General features: G+C 45.0%; 1 protein-coding gene across 1 annotated transcript; it reads right to left on the bottom strand.

The window, feature by feature from the left end:
• Window positions 1-5,792: 5,792 nt before the first annotated feature.
• Window positions 5,793-18,689, bottom strand: RCVRN (recoverin). Its single transcript, XM_081886169.1, has 3 exons — window positions 17,810-18,689; window positions 9,871-9,982; window positions 5,793-7,771 (listed from the first exon to the last, which is right to left on the bottom strand). The coding sequence occupies exons 1-3, from the start codon at window positions 18,188-18,190 to the stop codon at window positions 7,683-7,685; spliced, it is 582 nt and encodes a 193-aa protein (XP_081742295.1). The 5' UTR covers window positions 18,191-18,689; the 3' UTR covers window positions 5,793-7,682.
• Between the last annotated feature and the right edge of the window lie 1,458 nt (window positions 18,690-20,147).

Raw genomic sequence — 20,147 nt, 5'->3', positions numbered from 1 at the left:
TCTTCCTCCGTAGTTTTTCCTCTGTAGCTTATATTTACTATTTTATTAAATAATTTTTAATAATGTTTATTTGAAATATTTTCGTGTAAAGACGTTTTGAGGTTCACCTGGAAAGCAGTATATAAATATTTTAAAATATTTTTTTAATATACCGCTTTTCTAAAAGGCGTGGTGCAGAGTGGTGTACAAAATTAAAAGCAGAAAAGCAATAAAGTTACAATTCAGTTGCAGTTCAACAATCTAAAACTATCGACAAACACCTGTTGCCAAGTAGGGGCTATGAAACGTCTTAAAACTGCACTAAAAGCATTTGTTAAGTCTTCAAGAGAAGGACAAGAACAAGAAAGCCTGGCTTCACCAACAGGAAGGCCCTGTTTCTGGCACTTGTCCTTTCAACTTCATGTGTTGGTGGGACAGCAGACAGGGTTCTTGAACCTGATCTTAATTGTGATGCAAGTTTATATAGGTATAGATAGTCCTTAAGGCAACTTGGTACCAAGCAGGAATGTTTCAGTGTGAGTCGTCCTTTTGGACTTGGTTTTAAACTTTGTTTAGTTGGGAAAAGTCAAGGCAGTTCAGATTTGCACTTGATGAACTCTCTAAATGGTTTGTCACCAAATGCAGGTCACAGATAAGTCATTCTGCCATTTCAAACTGGGTTCATCTACTAACCTGCATAAACATTAGCTGAGCACATAAAGCTATATGGCAAATTAAGTAATCTGATTTGGAGTAAGCTTGATTTGGAGGTATGCTTGATTTGGAGGTATGAATATAAAAAGTTCCTGAAATGAGGCTGAAAACCAGTCTTATAATGCAACACTGAAAGCTGAACAACTGAAATGGTCACTGGCTGGAGCACCTCTCCTATGCGGAAAAGCAATATTGGGAGCTTTTCAGTTTGGTGTAAGGGGCATTTATTTTTGGAACGCCTATGCTGCCCCCATTACCAGAGTCTTCTAGGTGGCTTGATTTTTTTATATATAAAAAAGATGTAAACACAAAAAATAAGAATACAGCATACGTAAGAATACCAGTGGAGACAAAATCTTAGTAAAGGTGGGCAGATGCTTTTCTCCAGGGAAATCCAGCGAAACTGAAAATCCAGGATGAGAGGAAGTACTTCAGACAGTTCACAGAAAACTGGGATTCACGGCCACAAGATATGACTACCACTAATTTAAGTGACTTAAAGTGGATCAGAAAAATTCATGAAAGGTAAAGCTGATACTGAGATGACTAGCTATTCTACCTCCAGATTTGTAGTCTGAACCGCTGAATTTCCATTTGCTTTGGAGCAGTAATGGGAAGAGGGCTGTTGCCCCAGTGTCCTGCTTGTGAGCGTCTCAGAAACATACTTTGCCATTGTGGGAATGATTCTGGGCAGGACTTTCCTTGCGTTATTACTGCATTTTGGATGTAGGAATATACTGAACCAGCGGAGGGCAGCACTGTCCTTTATTATCTTCCGGTTTTGTGTGTTTTAGCCAAGTTTCTTTGGATGAGCCGTACAGAACATTGGTACCCTAGAGGTGTAGGCCTCTCAACACATGAATTGCCTGGGGGTAGTTGTGCCTTTCTCTCACCACACTTGGCAAGTTTCCTGTGTGTATATTTTGCTTTATGCACAGATTTTCCAGAGCTGGCCCAGGACATTTTGCTGCCTGAAGACAGAGCAACAAACGGTCCCAACCCTGCTCCCTACTGTCACCCAAATCAAGGCACAGGGTCATCCAGGCCAGTCAGGTTAATTTTGGCATCTAAGGCCGAAAATCCAATATGAGCCTCTCCCCGCAACTTGGCAGCACAAATACAGTAATAAATAATGGACAATTTACTGTCCTTTTGAGATGGTCAAAAAATCTGCCTGAGGTGGCCACTCCAGTTGACCTAATGGTAGGACCGGCTCTGATTGGACGAATGGATAAAGGTGAAAACTTAACTTTGCACATATTTGGATCTGTCCTGAAATAGCTTGCTTCATTGGTTATTTGGGTAAGGGCTGTTCTAGTTAATAGTTGTCTTAATTCAAAGCTGGAGAATATTCACACACTTATAAATTTCCCCATGACGAGAAATGTATCCTGCCTGTTCCCTCTCAGGCCCTGTCATCCATTCTCGCCACCTTGCTACATGGCACACAGTTAATAGGGGTCCCTGGTGGATAATTGTTTGGGAGAGGAATGGGCAAGGGAAGCTGTGGTTGCCTAGGGTCCTACCTGCAGCAGGGGATTTAAAAGCATCCATGTTCTCTGACTTTGAACCTGACATCCTTAATTCCCAGTTTCCCACCTCTTATCCCTCTTAGACTTGACTGCAAAGAACCACAAGTCTTGAATTCCTGGATCTTGGCCCCTTTTACCCACCTTGTGTGTTTTTGTTAAATTCAGGTGGATAAATTAGGAATGATCACTGCAGATGGTGACAGCAGTCACGAAATTAAAAGACGCCTGCTCCTTGGGAGAAAGGCGATGGCAAACCTAGACAACATCTTAAAAAGCAGAGACATCACCTTGCCAACAATGGTCCGTATAGTAAAAGCCATGGTTTTCCCAGTAGTGATGTATGGAAGTGAGAGCTGGACCATAAAGAAGGCTGATCGCCGAAGAATTGATGCTTTTGAACTGTGGTGCTGGAGGAGACTCTTGAGAGTCCCATGGACTGCAAGAAGATCAAATGTATCCATTCTTAAGGAAATCAGCCCTGAGTGCTCACTGGAAGGACAGATCGTGAAGCTGAGGCTCCAATACTTTGGCCACCTCATGAGAAGAGAAGACTCCCTGGAAAAGACCCTGATGTTGCACAAGGAGAAGGGGACGACAGAGGACAAGATGGTTAGACAGTGTTCTCGAAGCTACAAACATGAGTCTGACCAAACTGCGGGAGGCAGTGGAAGATAGGAGTGCCTGGCGTGCTCTGGTCCATGAGGTCACGAAGAGTCGGACACGACTAAACGACTAAACAACAACAACAAAATTAGGAATTCTGGAGAAGCATCCTTAAACAGAGTCAGACCATTGGTCTCTACACTGACTGGCAACAGCTTTCCACTGTATTGGGCATAAGTCTCCAAAATCTACCTGGAGACGCTGGTGATTGAAGTTGGGATTTTCTGTGTACAAGGCAGATGCTCCACCACCCATCCTCTTCTGCCAGGAAGTTGGACACAACACTTGTTCTTTCTTTCTTTTCCCGACTCAGTTGAGCTAGTATTTAGCTTATTTTTAGCGATAGGCCTCAGGCCTTTGGCATGAGATTAGGCATAACGTGTATCTGAGCATGTGCAGAGTATGCTTTCCAGCACTGAGGAATCACGAAAAACTCTGAAATCTAGTTGCAAAGGCATAGTTTGGCCTGGCTTGAAGCTATATTTGAGCTTTGCCTGCCTTGATTTAGAAATTAAACTGCCACTTCAGATACAGGGATTGTTGGTGCCATTTTCCATTCTGCCCACCAGGTGGCACTACTTTGCCACGCTCAAAGCAAGAAGCAGGGGATTGAGTCCTGTTTTCATCGTACCAGTTTAGCTCTTTCTGTGTTTTCGTAATTGGTTTTGTGCTGATTCCTTGTAATTTTTAGCAAGGTCTTTACTGCCACCTGGTTGGTTTTGCACAATATGCTGGGGGTGGGGGGGAAGCGAAATTTCAGAGCTGGAGAGGGGCTCTTTCCAGCAGCAGCAGCATCACCTGCTTCTAGTGTCCGGCTGATTATCACAAGCTCCTTACAACCATATTTACAGCATCCTTTCCACATGGGGATTAGTGCAGATCAGCACTAACTGGCTTGTGGTTAAAACTCCAGGGAGCAAGAGAGCGGGGAAAGAGACTGGTTATATAACCCTGCTTCCTCTCCCCAGGCCCAGCCCTCTTCCTAATCATTGGGCCAAAGTAAAGCTCTGGAAGGAACAAATTGAGTTAGAAGCACTGTTGTTGTAGTGGTAAATTCTGTCGGCAGGCACTCTTCACAGACCACAACCCTCCTCTTAAGATTATACAACACAAATGAACTTGGGACCCATGCAGGCATTACAGCTGCAATAGCAAGCCAGCTGTTTTACCTCATCCCACTTTTGCTTTGCTAAACATCCAGCCTGATGAATTGTGTGGACGCAGAGGTTTGCTCACTATGTTTGGGTTGGTCGTCATGAAGGGATTTTGGATTCCCTCCCCCCACCCCATAAAATTGGTAGTTGGACACACGGCTGTGGGTGCTGTGTGACCTCCCCTTTTCCTCTGCTTACCTTATTTAATGGATTTCTCTCTGAGGGGAAAAAGAAAAGCTTATTTGTATGGCATCAGAAATAGCTTCTCAGGAGATGGTTTTCAGTGTCCCTGTTGGAGTAAATGACGATGCTTTGGCTTGGCCTTCTCCAAGAATGAAAGACAAGGAAAACCTGGACTTTTGCGTTTCCTAGGCCAACATTGCTCCTAGACACCATCCCAAGGCTTTTAATGAGTGATTTAAGACAGAAATCGAACAGGGAAAGCTATATCCTGTGGATTCAGCTAGGAGGGCTTAAAAAGAGAGAGGAATCTAATGGCAACTTGATAGGTGTGCCTTGTTTTAGCGGCCCTGCTCCTGCACATTTAACAGAAGGCAGAAGAGAAGGTGGCATTTGCAGGTGAAAGTTGTCCTGGCACCTCCCTGCTAGGAAAAGAATAATATACTAAATTTCACTGTGTCGTGTATGGGAGGGCTTTTTCTTTTTTAAATGGCAACCTAAAGGGATCCTGGAAGCCAGTGTCTGCAGGGTTAAAGCTGGCAGGAGAGAAGATGGATGCCAAGACTCCTGAGTTCTCTGAAAATAGGAGTAAGGGGAGCTAGAGAATTGGGATTTGGTACTTTTCTGGTGTGCCTTTATCCGCTATGTGCCAAGTACAGTGGTACCTTGGTTTAAGAACAGCTTAGCTTATGAACAACTTGGATTAAGAACGCTGCAAACCCTGAAGTAGGTGTTTTGGTTTGTGAACTTTGCCTTGGAAGCAGAACATGTTCTGCTTCCTGTTGAGTGTGTTCCATTTGTAAATTGAGTCCCCCGCTGCTATGGGAAAGCACACCTTGGTTTAAGGACGCTTTGGTTTTAAAACGGACTTCCGGAATGGATTATGTTTGTAAACCAAGGTACAACTGTATAAATCTAGAAGGGGAAGATTTTCCTGCCCTCTGGTCTTGGCAATATTGGGGAACAGCTTCAGCTGCAGAATTGCTTGAGGCAACTAGTGCCTTATTGACGCTGGAGCCCTGTTCTGGGGTGGAGAAGCCCCTATAATGAAAATCCCTAGAATGTGCTGAGGAATGATTTCAAGTGTGTGGCCAGAGGCCTGTCAGCAATCCATGTACACAGGCAACATCAGGCTGTGAGGTTCAAGGAGCTTGTTGCGGACGGTTTTTTCTTCCTCTCTGCTAGCGCTAGAAGCTGGGGTGATCCAATGGAAGCTGAACCGTTGGGAGATTCAGGAGCGACAAAAAGAAGCACGTCTCTGCAACAAGATGTAGCAGTCACCACTGCCAGTTTAGCTTTAAAGTGGATGGGATAAATTCATGCAACATAAGGCTTTCAATGGCTACTAGTCATGATGACTATTTGTCTGTCTGTCTTTCAGTTATCAAAGATAGGTGACCTCTGAGTTGCTGGGCTCTTAAGTAAAATGAGGGCTATTGTCTTCCTGCCTGCTTGCCTGTTGGCTTCCAGAACCTTCTTGTTGGTCACTGTGTGATGGACTAGTTGGACTTTTGATCTGATCCAGAAAACCTATTCTTCTCATGTATCTTGTAAGACAGTTTTCAGGCCCGGTGATCTCCATTGCCCTCTGGAGAGCTTGGAACAGCACCATATGTTTTTCATTGATCCCGGTAAATCCCTGCTCCCCACAACTTAGATATATTTGAACATACTACTTGTGGCAAAGTATGTTTCACACAATGTCCTTTATTGAAAAACAGACACAGTACATAAATTTAAACATGTTCCCCCGTTAGTAAATTAACTACCTGCCACCCGCTCCCTAGAAAGTTACCCCGCCCCCTTCTTTTGAAGAAATGAAATATTCTAGTGTCAGAGGAAGGAAATCAACAGAGATGCATAAAAGTCCACTTCTAGAAATTATGCCAACTAGATATCTCTGTTAGCCCACCCAGCCCTCTCCTCTGGAACAAAAAGAGGGGAAGGTGGGGGGCGGGATTTGTAAGGTTTAGATTTTAAATATACTTTTGGAAAGGCGGGATATGGACTGAGAAAGTATTAACCTTCAACAGGAGCAGAGGAAACAAGGGTGAATGTGCTGATTAAATGCTGTAGTAGCCATCCTGGGCTAACCTTTCAGATAGAAAAAAATGCAGGCTCAGTGGCCCCAATCCAGGGAAAGTGCAGTTCTAAGCCTGCTCACCTGGAAGCAAGTCCCATAGAGTTCAGTGTGGTATTTGCTTCCAAGTAAGTATGTTTAGCATCGGGGCCTGCAAGTCACCCCCCTGTCCTCTTGAAATATAGTGGGATATGTTAGCAAGCAGCTGTGAGCCAGGGGAAGCTGGCAGCTAAAGAGACATCTGCGCTACATGTTTAGCTGTTTTTACACTCTTGTCATCCGTCATGGCTTCCCCACAGAGAATCTTAGAAGTTGGTTCTGGATGAGTTTTACGAACTGGGAGCTAGTGAGCCAACTGACAGGCAGGACTCCTAAATGATGAGTAGCAGAGAGAACAGAGTGGTACTGGGTGATTACCCAGGATCCTTTGAGAGAGGGGAATGGGGTTTCATAGTACAGAAATCAGGGCACCTGTTTTGGTCTTCCTCACTATTTTTCTTTTTAAAGGTGAGGGATGGGGAACTGAGGACCAAATGTGGCCCTCCAAACCCCTCCCCCCCGGCCCATAGGACTTTCCCTAGATCACACCCTCTTTCTCCAGGTCACACCCCCTCACCTGCCTCCTGCCTCACGTCACACCCTCCTTGACTGTTTGCCTGACTCAGGTGTGTTTTTGAACCCTGACAATGCCTCTTCCTTGTCTGGATGGAAGATAGAGAGGGGTGTAAGTCTGTGTGGAAACTGCCCCACTGCACAAAGCCAAAATTCCCATTTCTTCCATCCATTTTTGCCATCGATATAATGCAGCCTTTGGGTTGGAAAACGTAGATTGCTTTTAACAGCTTATTTCTGGTCTCAAGAGGCCTCTACTGTCGATCCTTTTATTTCTTACCCTTGTATCTCAGCCCCCAGGGAGCACAGCGTGACCCCTGTAAGGTTTTCGCATTTTGTCACTGAGCTTCGTGGCTAAGTGGAGATTTGAGCCTGGGTCTGTCTGCTCGAATCTAGGTCCTCATCCTTTTTCTCTTATTTCCCCCCAGTTTCCTTTCCTTGTTTGTTTCTGTCCCTCCTCAACTCTTTACTACTACTACTACTTTTAAAAAAACAAAACGAAAATACCTGCTAAGGTAAGTGGTTCTTATGGCTGCCAAGCCTACATCCCCCATTGGGAAAATCCCAGTAAATTAAAGAAGTGGGCTAGTAGGGATTGTATTGAAAGGGGCACAAACTTATTTTTGTAGTTGTACTTTTGCATGTTCACACACACACACACACACACACACGGTTAGGGGTGTTCAGTGTCCCCATCTTCTCCATCATGCGTACATTTATTCTTACATCTCTGTGTTTTCTCCTCCTCCTCCTCCAACCCCCAACCCCTTATTTTTTCTTTGGTTCGTACTGGATGAGCTTCATTATTGCATCGTTCTTCATCACCCCTTCAATAAACTCCTTTTCAGCAAGTTTGTCTGCAAAAGGAGAAGGAAAAACAACGCATGCATGTAAAATGTGAGCGGTAGAATTACACACAAAAGAAGCAAACGGATGAGCCGAGGCGGCAAGGGGTGGGGTGAACTGGGGGAGACTGTGAACCTCTTCCCCCCCCCCAGGGCTTTTCCCCAATTGGGGTGCCTGATTTTTGAGGAAGAGATGGGTACAGTGTGTGTGTGTGTGTGTGTGAAGTTCTTTAGCAGCACACTCATTTGTTTATATTTTGGACATCCATGCAAAAGTGGTAGTCCATAAAAGTTGTTAATAATGCTTTGGATTTGTATGGCACCTTGGTTTCCCTGTCCTCAGAATTAAGAGCATTTGTAATCTGCAGGCAATTTTGTGCCGTAATCCTTGCAACAACTTGCAAGGGGAGTATACTTTCCCCCCCCCATATGATGTGCATATATGTTAATGACGAGTGCTGTAATGCCTTCTGCGATTTATATAGGAGCTCACCGCAAGCTGAGTTAACAGTAAATCAAACTTTTATTCTTGATGAGGCCCTGCCACACCATAGTTCTGATTCAGCTCTCCAGGAGCTGGACTCCTGGTTTGTCGCTCTTTCTCTTAAAGGGGCCACAGGCCAGATATTTAATTGATAATAAATACATTACAGGTGCTATCTTTTGAAGGTATGTCCCCACCACCGCCTCTCTCTTTTGCAAGGCTGCTTAATTGCATAAGTAGTTAGTGATTTGTAGGCACACCAGAGGCCTGGAAGAAAATGTTTCCCTTCAAGTTTCTGAAATCTCCTTTTATGGTTGCCTTGAGGATTATTTCTCCTTTGTCAAAGGCCATCAGGCAAATGGCATTTACTTTTGTCTCCACAAGGTGGGCTATAATGTGTGGAAGGACCAGGTCTAAAGAGGAACACTGTGTGTGTGTGTGTGTGCCCGCGCGCGCACACACACACACACACACATACACAACTAATATTCTTCTATTTATAGCACTAGTGAAGTAGTTGTCTATCTTTGTTCTGTGATATTTCTCCTTATTTTGTCATTCCCCCCCCCCAACTTGCGTGTGAATGCCTTGTTAAAAACTTCATGTGAGTTGATAGCTTTACTGCCTTTTAAAGTTTCAGCCTCGTCCCCGGTCTACAGAACATAAATCTCTATAAGTTTGCATGTGGCAGTGGATTCATCCTGTTTCTAACGCTCTCATGCACTGCACACACATAGATGTGCGGACACATGAAAACAAAGGTGCCACATTCACTCCTCATTGAGCTGTTTGGGGTTTACACCCATTAGCTGTTTCCCCCTAAATATTTTTTGGTATTCTTGTAAATCTTGGGCTTCTTCAAGGTCAAACACCAGTGAAGGACTGAAGGTTCTGAGACATATATATATATAATGCTAACTGAGAAAGAGGTCAATAACAGTGGGCTGGATCCAAGCAAAGTTAATTGCACAAGTTGGGACTAGCTTGTCCCACTGATTTCAATGGGACCCAAGTGTAAAGGTAAAGGTACCCCTGCCCGTACGGGCCAGTCTTGACAGACTCTGGGGTTGTGCGCCCATCTCACTTAAGAGGCCAGGGGCCAGCGCTGTCCGCAGACACTTCCGGGTCACATGGCCAGCGTGACATCGCTGCTCTGGCGAGCCAGAGCTGCACACGGAAACGCCGTTTACCTTCCCGCTGGTAAGCGGTCCCTATTTATCTACTTGCACCCGGAGGTGCTTTCGAACTGCTAGGTTGGCAGGCGCTGGGACCGAGCAGCGGGAGCGCACCCCGCAGCAGGGATTCGAACCGCCGACCTTTCGATCGGCAAGTCCTAGGCGCTGAGGCTTTAACCCACAGCGCCACCTGTGTCCCTTTATGGGACCCAAGTGTAACTCATGCCAAAGACCACTGGGCCTCCTCTCTCCATACTCAGTGGTGTTTCATGAAAGCCTGTGCTCTAGTGCTGAGCTACGGCCATTTAAAATCATTCTAGCCCACTGAGAGGCTCTGGATCCAACCCCATGTGTTCATATAGGGATAAAATACCGTAATCACCCCCCACCCTGCCCTCTTGTGGCAAGAAAAAGTGTGTTACAGACTTAGTAGCATGAAGGAAGGTCGCTACCTGTTTCTCCCTTGCCGAAATATGCCCACAGCTTGTTGGCCCGTTTCTGGGGCGTGTTTTCATCATCAGCCAGGGTTTTCTGCTCTTCTGGAGGAATCATCTTAAATATGGCCTGTTGGAACAAAAGGGGGGAAAGATCATAACGCAACCACTCATTGGGCCTACCCTGAGCAGGACTTGGCTGGATGCAACCCTTCTCGTGCAGGACAGGGTGCCATATATATAATCTTTACCCTTGCAAGCCAAAAAAGGTTCCCAGAACTCTTGGCTTAACAAAAAAGATGGTCCCTGGTCTCGGGCGTACAGTCTAAAAGACATGACACACAAGGTAAAAGAGATGGGGAAAGAAGAAAGCAAGCTCAGGGGTTTAAAATAAACATCAGTTCAGGTAGCCTCGTGGAATGGTGATAGTTGACGAAGGGAGTTTCCATTGCAAAGGTACTTGACTACTCGTGCAAAGTCTACACCCTTGTGCTTTGAGCAGGGTGTCAGGGATAACCAGGTAAGGTCCACTCCCTCAATCCACTTGGAGCCAAAGTTCCAGTTATCAGTTTCTGGAGCCTAAATGATGCACTTCATTTTTCTGTGGTTCATTCTGGTGGCTATTTCACCAGTGGGAAAGGAGGTGGAACATACTGTTATGAGTTTGTGGGTGCTAGCCACTTCTAATCCCTGGATTCAGCAAGTGTTAAAAGTGAATTAAGGCAGGCTAGCCTCCTGGGTTATTAAGAGAACAAGGGATGAAAGGGCTTGTGCTAGATGGCATATGAATGGGGGTCCCCTCCAGCAACAGATAAAGGCAGGGTTTAGAGTCGAGAGGGAAGGAGTGATGTCACTGAGAAGGAAAGCAGCAAGCTGGAGAGAGGAGGAGAACAACATTAGAGAGCAACGTTTGATGTCTTTGTGAATTTAGGGCTTGCTTCTATGGAAGAAGCAAGACCCATTTGTCGTGTAAATGCTGTGAACCCCTCCATCCTAAATTCAGGTTCTATATATAAGTAAATGAACCATATGTCATCAAGACACTGCCATCTCCACTGTGCTTCATTTCCAAAAGGAAACACGAACTCTGTGTGAGCGCCTGGAATCTTGCCCTGCTCAGAGATCAGGATGGCATGCAATACTACTGACTTGACATCCTTGACTTGCAGGCAAATATGTGAGTCTGCTGGTGGCATGAAGGAAATGTTATAAGCAGCAGCCTATCTGGAGTCTAGACATTTCCTGTTGCATAATGGAAGCAGAGAATAAGGCTTCTAATGTAAAATCGGGCCACTTCGGGAGACAGCTGAGAATCCCAGCTTTAATTTCACAGTAGTAGACACAGGTCTCTTGCACAGAAACTAATCTATTGATAACCCTGGGCAGTGCAATGTGTGCAGGACTAAAACTGAATACACTAAGGCTGATCATTCTTTGTGGAGCCTTGGGTGGTATTCAACCAAATTTTACTGAGACTAGAGCCACTGAAATGAATGGTCACAACTAAGTTAGGTCCATTAATTTCAAAGGGTCTACTCTAAGTAAAACTTCCATGAATACCACCCCTTATTTTCCCATCTGCAAAGTGGAAGTATCCCATGTACCTGTTTCGCACACGTTTCTTGTAAAAGCAAACAAGGACTGTAAATCATATTGCACCTTTAAGAAGTTAATAGCTACTATTTTATTTTTAACTCCATTCTCTTGGGGGTGTCTTGTGAGGTTAAATGTAGGATACTGTATATGTGTAGTGAATTAAAAAAACAAAATCAATCTACTGAATTGGACATACCGGTATGTGAGAAGGTTTCTCCCCATGCATACCTGCTGAAAGAAACTGCCATGAAATATTTCAGTGTGGCTAGTGAATGCTCCAAAGACAGAAAAGGACTGGCCAGAGCTGCTTCCAAGGGGTCAGAGAGAGTTTTCATTGCCCTTCACAGCCTCCTGTGGATTCCAAGGCTGCTATTGTCTATAAGAGCAATGAGGACTCCAGCTTTCATCAGCCCAGCCAGCATTACATTATTTTTTTATACTTATTAGTCGCTTTACTCACTAAAGTGACTCAAAGCGTTTTACAACACAGTATAAGCATTAAAACCAATTGCAGCAATAAGCAAACCCAACAGAAGCCTAAAAGGTCACAAAACAGGGAGCAAGCTCTCCACTCCCCCAGAAATGGCCATCAAGCTGGATGCCAAGGCAAAGCAGGAAAGGTGTGAGGGGGGAAAGCTGACTTCACATTGAAGCTACAAGGTTCGCACTGGTAAAAAACAGCAAGCCCATCTTTGTTATATGGTCCTAGAAGGGGCAGGGCTGAAGGGGCTGTCATGAAGACTCCCTACAGGTAGAATTTCCCACATCACCAGTGAGTCCCATGTAGAATGAAAGAGCATTTTATAGTAACCGTCTCAACATTATGGCAAAATATTGTCCAGTTTCCCTTCTTTCCCATAACTGTTAATCCATGCCTTTTCATTCTGAGGAAGTGTAAAACCCAGAACAGATCACAACCTGGCCTTTGAATGTTGCCTGTTTGTTTCCTTCCATTGCCTTCCTTGAGGACTAGACACCTGCCTTCAAAAAGCATGCCACAGCTTTTCCATCCCTGGTTTACAAACTTCCCCATCAGCCACCTTACCACCAAACCACATTTTTTTCCCTTTTCTAACTAAGCCATTTGTCCTGCAAATTTTGCCAGCATCCTTTGATCAGCTGAGCGGGGGGGGGGGGAAAGATGGTGCATAATAAACAAATTGCCTTGGCTTTATTTTGACATTGGCCTGAGGGCTGTTTCTTTCAGGAGGGATTCATGGGCATAGCATAACTTTTGATTTCCACAATTAAAGTGGATTAAAGGGTTCTGTGGCCCTTGCCCACAAGAAATCCACTTAAAAAAAAGAAAAAGAATCAAGCTTTTGGAGGTATGGAAAGTGACAGAAATGCATTGAAATGTATGAACAGGTGCCCAGTGGAAAGACAGATAAATACCCTGCAAGCAAACACAGATGAATGCTCACTGGCATATAACTGCCCTGCAACCAAATCAGCATAAATGCTCAATAAAGACTGGATATAATCTAACCACCGTGTTAGCTTTGCACAAGCAAATCAGTATTGACTGCCCAGTAAAAATGAATGATTGATGTAAGATGCTGATTTCTGAGCATGGTGAATGTGCTGCCTTGTTTCTGATGTATGTTGAGCTAGACTCTCATCACCTCATCTCTCAACTGAATGCCTGGAAAGCCTGTTAGCTGCCATCGTGACACATGCCGAGACATGGCAGTGAGGAGTTGGCGTTCCCCATAATGCTAAACGTTTGCATGGGTGAACCAGAAATTGGCTGACCACAGTGGCCGCTTGTGGGGAAGGAAAGGTCCCCTGCCCCTTTCAGTAACAGAATAGAGATTTGGCAGGCTTTGTCCAAAATTATAGCACTTATTACGAACAAAATTTGTCCATATTTTCTCATAGGAAGCTAAATTCCAGTGGAAGATGGTAAATTTCACACAAGATGTTTTCAGCACTTTGACTTGTACAACTTCTGTTGATATAGCACCATCTCTGGTAAGATTCAGACGCATATAATTTTAGCAGAAATTTTGCTGTGGAAGTGACACAAGACAAACTACATTTAATTGAATAAAAGTATTTTTGATACTGCTTCTTGTCTTTTCTTTTTTTAAGTGTATGGCTTGCCTGAAGTAAGGGAAATGGTGCACTGCCAGCCTCGGCCATGAGGTAAATGAGCAAATGTCAAACCTGCCCCCAAATCAAATGGTTTTTAGCACTTGAGGCAGAAAATCCCACATGTGCCTCTCGCTCTCCTTGGCGGTAAAAATACAACAACTATTTAAATAGCTAACAGTTTATTGTGCTTTCATTATACCCCAAATAAGCCTCCTCAGTCAGCCTGATGGTAGAGCCGGCCCTTCAGGCGACTGAATCCCTGATTTGTTTGCTATCTGATATGCCTGATAAATTGAGTGTTATGGTGGCAGTAGGGAATCCCTCAGGCTGAGGGAGAAAATAAAACACAATGAGCCCTAAGTTGCATGTACACCTCCTACTTTGCTTTCAATCTCCAGTCACTTTGATGACGTACAGCAAACAAAAAGGGTACCTGTCCCTTTTCAAGAATGACTTTCCACACCTGCAGTCCATCTCACTCTGCAGTATATTTGGGTCTTCAGGAAGGGTGTGTGTGTGTCTGTCTGTGTGTCTGTCCATCCGTCCCTCTGTCCCTCCTCTTTCTAGTTTATTTTTTACCACCCCTGTTAAGTTGTGGGTGAACATATCAGACGACATAGCGATTCTTCAAACAGCTTTTGTTTATTCACAGGCCAGAACAGAACTGAACTGAAGGGTTCAGCCAGCCTGCTTATATAGAGCTCCACTAGAACGCAACTGTCAGGGACTGCAATGCAACGCAACAGTAACCATTTTCTGTAACTATCCAATCACTGAATGTCACTTTCAATCCCTTATTTGCATATGTGGACCTGAACTATCTACAGTATCCCCCTGCAGGGCCAAAGTGGGAACTTCAGTACATAACAGCCCCCTAAGAAGGATTTGGGCTAGTAACTAAGGGTTGCTTCCAGTCAACCCACTTTTCGAGTGTTCACTCATTTATTGAGTGGGGAGGTTACTTGGCATTGCATCAAACCATTCCCCCCTCACTTTCCTTATGGCAAAAAGTCAGATCATGGGGGTAGCCGTTCGTTGTGCAAAACCTCCTACTCAACTATAATCAGACAACCCGAATCGCACCTGAAGAAACAATGAGAGCCCGCTAGGTCATATTCCAACTTCTCCTTTTCTCTCAACCTCTGTTTACCCTACCTGTGCTATTCCAATACAGTAATCGTGACTTCCCTCACACAAGGTTGTTACAGGAATGACCAAACAAAGGAAGCCTTTCTTTACTAATCTATAAACAGATGGACATACTTAGGACAGGAGACATGTTTGTGTGGTGGCCCTTCTTCCTGGGAGACCTGTTTGCTAATGCTAGCTTACAAGGGGTCTGTGATCTGCTCACTGGATTTCAGTACAAAGTTTTGCTCAAGAGTGACAGATAGCGTTGAAGACCAAGAAGTCTAAGAGAGGCAACCCGAAGAAATAGGGAAATGAATTAATGTACCACAGAAATGGAGGGAAAACGAAGTTAGGGTACATGGATGGAACTCTTACTCTGTTTGGAAACAAAATACAGATTTCTCTCTCCATCCATGCAGCACACATAGGAAAGGGAACTCCCTGTGTTTCACACAGCTGTTAATAACACAGGAGCCCGGCTAAGGAAAAACATGTGGCAACACTAATTTAGGGCCTCCACAGACTTCCTTTCTATTGAGTATTTATGCTTATCTGTGGTCCTGTTGGTATTGTGGCAGGTATGATGCGGTCCTGCTTTAAATACGCTTTGCGGCTGCAAAAGTTTCATGGTGGACATACTGCTTCGTATCCAATCATTACATGTCCTGCTGAAATCCTGTAACTTATTTTACCACAAATGCCCTTTTGTTGAGAGGAGTGTTTTCATTGTGCTACAGTGCGAAGGGGTGCTTCTCCAGATGGCAGTCATGAGCTAACCCTGCGGAGGCATTGCAGCAGTGCTGGATTTAGGGTGATGTGGGTGGTTCTCCCGCACAGGGCACCAAGACGACGGGGCACAAAATAATAATAATAATAATAATAATAATAATAATAATAATAATAATAATAAAAAATACCTATATTTCTACAGATACCTACTGAGAAGATCCATAAAAAGTTACTGTTACCAAAAGGAATTCATGTGAAAATAAGAAATATTTTGGGGAGGGTGCCAAATTTTGTCATTGCTCGGGATGCCGTATTACCAGAGTCCGCCCCTGATTGCAGAACAATGAATAAAGCGGGATGGTGTGCAGAGTCGATCCAGTATAAATTCACCACCAATGCGCTATGGTTGCATCAATGACAAATACATCCACAGACAAAAACCCCACAGCCTAGCCTGGAGAGGAAAGGGTTACGACAGTATTCTTGGTACTCTGGAAGAGGAAAGGATCCATTCACTGGTAATTAATTAATAAATTAATAAATTCCCCCCCACAAACCGAGCTGAAATGTGGATGGATCTGGAGCACGTGATTCTTGTGGGAAGGTCATTCAGAATTCCCTAAACAATTAAGCTTCTGAAAACCAACACCAATACCCTGTAGCATTTAAGGACCAGGACTTTTGGGTTATTGGGGTGAGGAATGGGATATCTCTGCACCAGCTTCCCCAGCCAGCTGGTGGGATTTGTTGTACAAACATCTGCACCGTTGCCATCCCTTTCAAATACCGTATGAAATTCTTCAGCCCTTGCTGAGATCTCCTCCAAACCTCTCCCCAGACAGACTTTTCTGCTCCTTGTCTCCCCTTTCCAAGGTCGGTGGAAGCTATTCCTCCGGACAAGACAGTTGAAGCGAGGCAAATACTTCACTGAGAGGGTCAGGGATTTAACCCTGCCTAATCCAACTTTAATCTCAGATTGCTCTGCCCTTCTTCCAAGGTTTGTGGCAAACACATCTGCAGGGGGAGTCTAGATCAGCAGAGGAAGGCTGGCAGCAAGGAATTATGGGTTACGTATGGGTTACATACTGCGCACAACTCTGTGAAATCTCAGAGGCGCCAAATTTGTACAGGCACCCTGGCATCTTCTAACGCAAGGCAGCCACTTTTCAGTTGGCTCTCAATTTAACAGTTTTTCTGAAAAAGGATTTTCCTCGCTATGGGAATAGCAGCATCCAAATACTCCAAATTTTATCCATTTCAGGCCTGTTTAACATTAACATGTTATGGATCCCACCACAAACTGAATAAAGGAAACTGTAATCCCGGCTCTGGTAAATACAGTATTGTTAATGCACCTGCAAAATTAGAATTCCCAGCCACCTTTGTGAGAAGCCATGATGGTTAAACTAGCTTCAAACTAGTTTATGCAGTATTTTGTAATACAGATGTGTTTAGATTTGATTCTGGACCTAAGGGCGCAATTGTGGGGTTTTAAGAAATATAGATGTATTTCCCTCCCTGCTCAAAAAATATATATGTGAAAATGGCTTCCTATCTTCCTTAAAAGATGAACATTTGCTTGCAGGAATGAACCTGCTGAGGGCAGCTGAGGCCATGAGATAAAATTAGGAGAGGATTTGAACCTGTTTACTCTGCTGCCAATCCAGCTCATCCTGTTAAAGGAATGTAACAGGATTTCCCTTGCCATTGGGCAAGGCTAATTCTATTCTGACACAATGCAAAGCCTTCAGCTAAGGTAATCCGTTGTCATCCCATCACCTCAAGGTGGGTCAAGAGAAAGTCACATGACCAACCATTCCGGCTCCCCTCTTTAACTGGTGCAGCCATGAGTTTCAACATGTGAGGCACCTGCCATGGGAACACAGGATATGGTTCCATGTTGGGGGACAGGGCGAAGGAGGCTAGAAATGATTGTGGGAAGAGAGAGCCTGGAGCTCAGCTAGATGGGTCCATGAATGGGTGGAAGAAGGGTAGACCCCCTTATAAATTTCCATCGACTGCAGCAGGTTTGGGGTGAACGGAGTGCTGGGATAAGTAAGGCCCTGTTTTTCTGACCAAGAGTAGGCCTGATGCAAGGTTAGATGGGACCAAAATGATCCAAGCAGGGGACCGGAAAAATAAAACCAAAACCCCAATAAGGATTTCAGTGCAGTGGTTCCTTCAGGTGGACTTCTGTGGCCTTGTCTCCAAACATATTATGTGTTAAAAGGGAATATTCCCCCCATGTAATTCCACAACCAGTTTCAGTGCATCTGGTCTTGCAGTGGGGGAGCTCTCAGCCTGGGTCTTCGGTGTATTCCCTTGTCGTCACCCCCACCCCCCGCCTACAAGCCCCCTCCCAAAGCCTCCCCTCTGTCTCGCCCCACACGCCCTCCTCACTCACCGTGACGATCTCAAGAACCTCGTTCTTGCTGATTTCTCCATTGCGGTCCACGTCAAAGAGCGAGAAAGCCCACTCTAGTTTAAGGTTGGTCTTGCCGGTGGAGGTGAGGTGGAGGGCAATGATGTACTCCCGGAAGTCGAGGGTCCCATCATCGTTGGTGTCGAAGCTTCGGAAGACGTGCCGGGCATACACCTTGGGGTCAGAGTTGGGGAAGAACTGGGCATAGATCTTCTCGAACTCGGACCTGCTGATGCGCCCGTCCGGGCACTGCTTCTGGAAGCTCTCGTACCATTTACACAGCTCGTCCTCCGAGTACTTGGTGTTCAGCTTCAGGTCTTCAAGGATCTCCTTGGAGAGGGCCCCACTCTTACTATTGCCCATGGTTTGGCTGTACGCTCACCCCGCACCGCCAATGCTCCGAGCTCGTCTTCCTGGTCCTGTTTCAACAGAGCTAGTGGAACGGCTGGTACCTCGGCACCTTCTTATATAGACTCCCTGAGGCGGGGGAAGAGGGCTGAGAGGACAACGCAGCCCTGCGCTTGCCACACCTGGTGGCTGGGAGTGTGCATGTGCGCACACACACACACACTATACACACACAAAGAGAGGGGCTATTTTGGTTGCACTGATCACATTTGCCCCCAAGCTCTTTAACGCAAGGCAAATCGGATTTAGGCATCATGGGCCTTTCTTGCTCCCTCCTTCTTGATTGCCCTCCTGGCCTCCCTCCTCTTAATGCCTTGCTCAGTGCTGTTTCCGACCATGTGCCAGCCTGGAGAGAGGATGCAGGAGGAGAGGGGTATTGGGAAGAACAAAACCATGGCCGGAAGCAGCATACGGACTGGTGATTGACGGATGGACAGAAGACACAGCCGTTGCTCTGTTGACACTTCTCCCCTCCTGCAATATTCCCCACTGCTGGTGCTAAGACACACCATGTAGACTGATGGTATAGACAGACTTTAGATAGACAGACAGATAGAGCATAGATCAATAAACTATCAACCAGACAGAAAGACACAAAGGCCAAAGAATGGGAGGGAGCTAGGTTTCAATCCTATGCAAATGTAGCTGGGAGTAGCCTCCCCCCCAAAAAAAACCACACACACAGTGGGACTAAAGTCAAAGTAAGCCAGTGCATAGGGTTGCACTGTTAAGTATGTGCCTAACTTTCCTGTTATAATTATTGGGGAAGGAAGGAAACCAACTGAGTGGCTATTTGCAAGCCCAAGTTAAGCCACCTCTTCCCACCTTGATCATTTATTATATAGAAGAGCAGCGTGCTCTGTTTCTCTGCAAGGTGCTTCATCCTGATTTGTTTGCAGAAAGATTAGATGACGTCAGCTATTTAATGAGCATTTGTTCTGATTTACTTGTGGGGAGGTTAGCTGAGGTTCCATCAATGCAAACACCACCCCCACATTTCCCAGTGCATTTCCCCCTCACTTTTCTTACTGCAAAAAGTCCAATCTTTCAGGCAAAGTGGGTTTGTTGTGTAAGACCTCCCAATCAATTGCGAAACCTGAATTTGCTGGCATATGATCAAATTTATAATTGAGCAGCTTGAATTTGCTGACATGTGATCAAATCCCACCTGGAAAAGCGGCAGTCTGGTTGAATAGCTTTCAAGCAGGTGGAGAGAAGAAAGACAGCCATATTATTATTATTATTATTATTATTATTATTATCATCATCATCATCATCATCATCATCATCATCATCTCCATCAAGGCAAAGGCACACAATGAACTGCAAAAAGGCAGACCCAGATTTCAGACCCAAACACTATCTGAAAGGCAGCGGGATAGAAGATTATTATGATCTGAGTCCTGAATATCTCAGGGAACATTTCCTTTGCGAGTGTCCCTCTGCCCCCACCCCAAGCTTTACCTGCTCCAGGCTAAAGATGGTACCTAATCCAGGTACCATCTTTCAGCTCACCCTCCCCTAGAAGCACAGCCTTTCCCACTGTGGTATCTGGGTTATAGAATTCTTGCCCTCGAGTGGGTTGTAAGAACACAACAGCCTTCTGGATCAGGCCAGTGGCCCATCTGTTCAAGCATCCTGGTCTCACAGTGGTCAGCTACACAGGACCTGAGCACAAGAGCCCTCTCCCCTCCTGTGGTTAGTAAATCCTTTGTCTCCTCCTTTCTGAAAGTCATTCAAGTTGGTGCCCATTGTGGCTCCTGTGGGAGGCAGCCCCACATCTTAACTGGGAGGAAAACTTTTCTCTAATGTGTCATGCTTAATTTTATAAAGTTCTACCATGTTGCCTTCTTGCTCGCCTTTTCTCTAAACTACATTGACCCATCTAGTTTAGTATTGTTTACACTAACTG

This window comes from Podarcis melisellensis (assembly GCF_964234715.1).
Source record: "Podarcis melisellensis genome assembly, chromosome: 13".
NCBI lineage: Eukaryota > Metazoa > Chordata > Lepidosauria > Squamata > Lacertidae > Podarcis > Podarcis melisellensis.
This window is presented reverse-complemented; position numbering and strand designations above follow the sequence as displayed.

Excerpts from the sequence above, each read along its gene's own strand:
- RCVRN (XM_081886169.1), bottom strand. The coding sequence starts at position 18,190 with ATGGGCAATAGTAAGAGTGGGGCCCTCTCCAAGGAGATCCTTGAAGAC. Across the intron at positions 9,983-17,809 it reads AGGTTCTTGAGATCGTCACG|GCCATATTTAAGATGATTCC; the intron begins GTGAGTGAGGAG and ends TTGTTCCAACAG. Across the intron at positions 7,772-9,870 it reads TTTCGGCAAGGGAGAAACAG|ACAAACTTGCTGAAAAGGAG; the intron begins GTAGCGACCTTC and ends CTCCTTTTGCAG.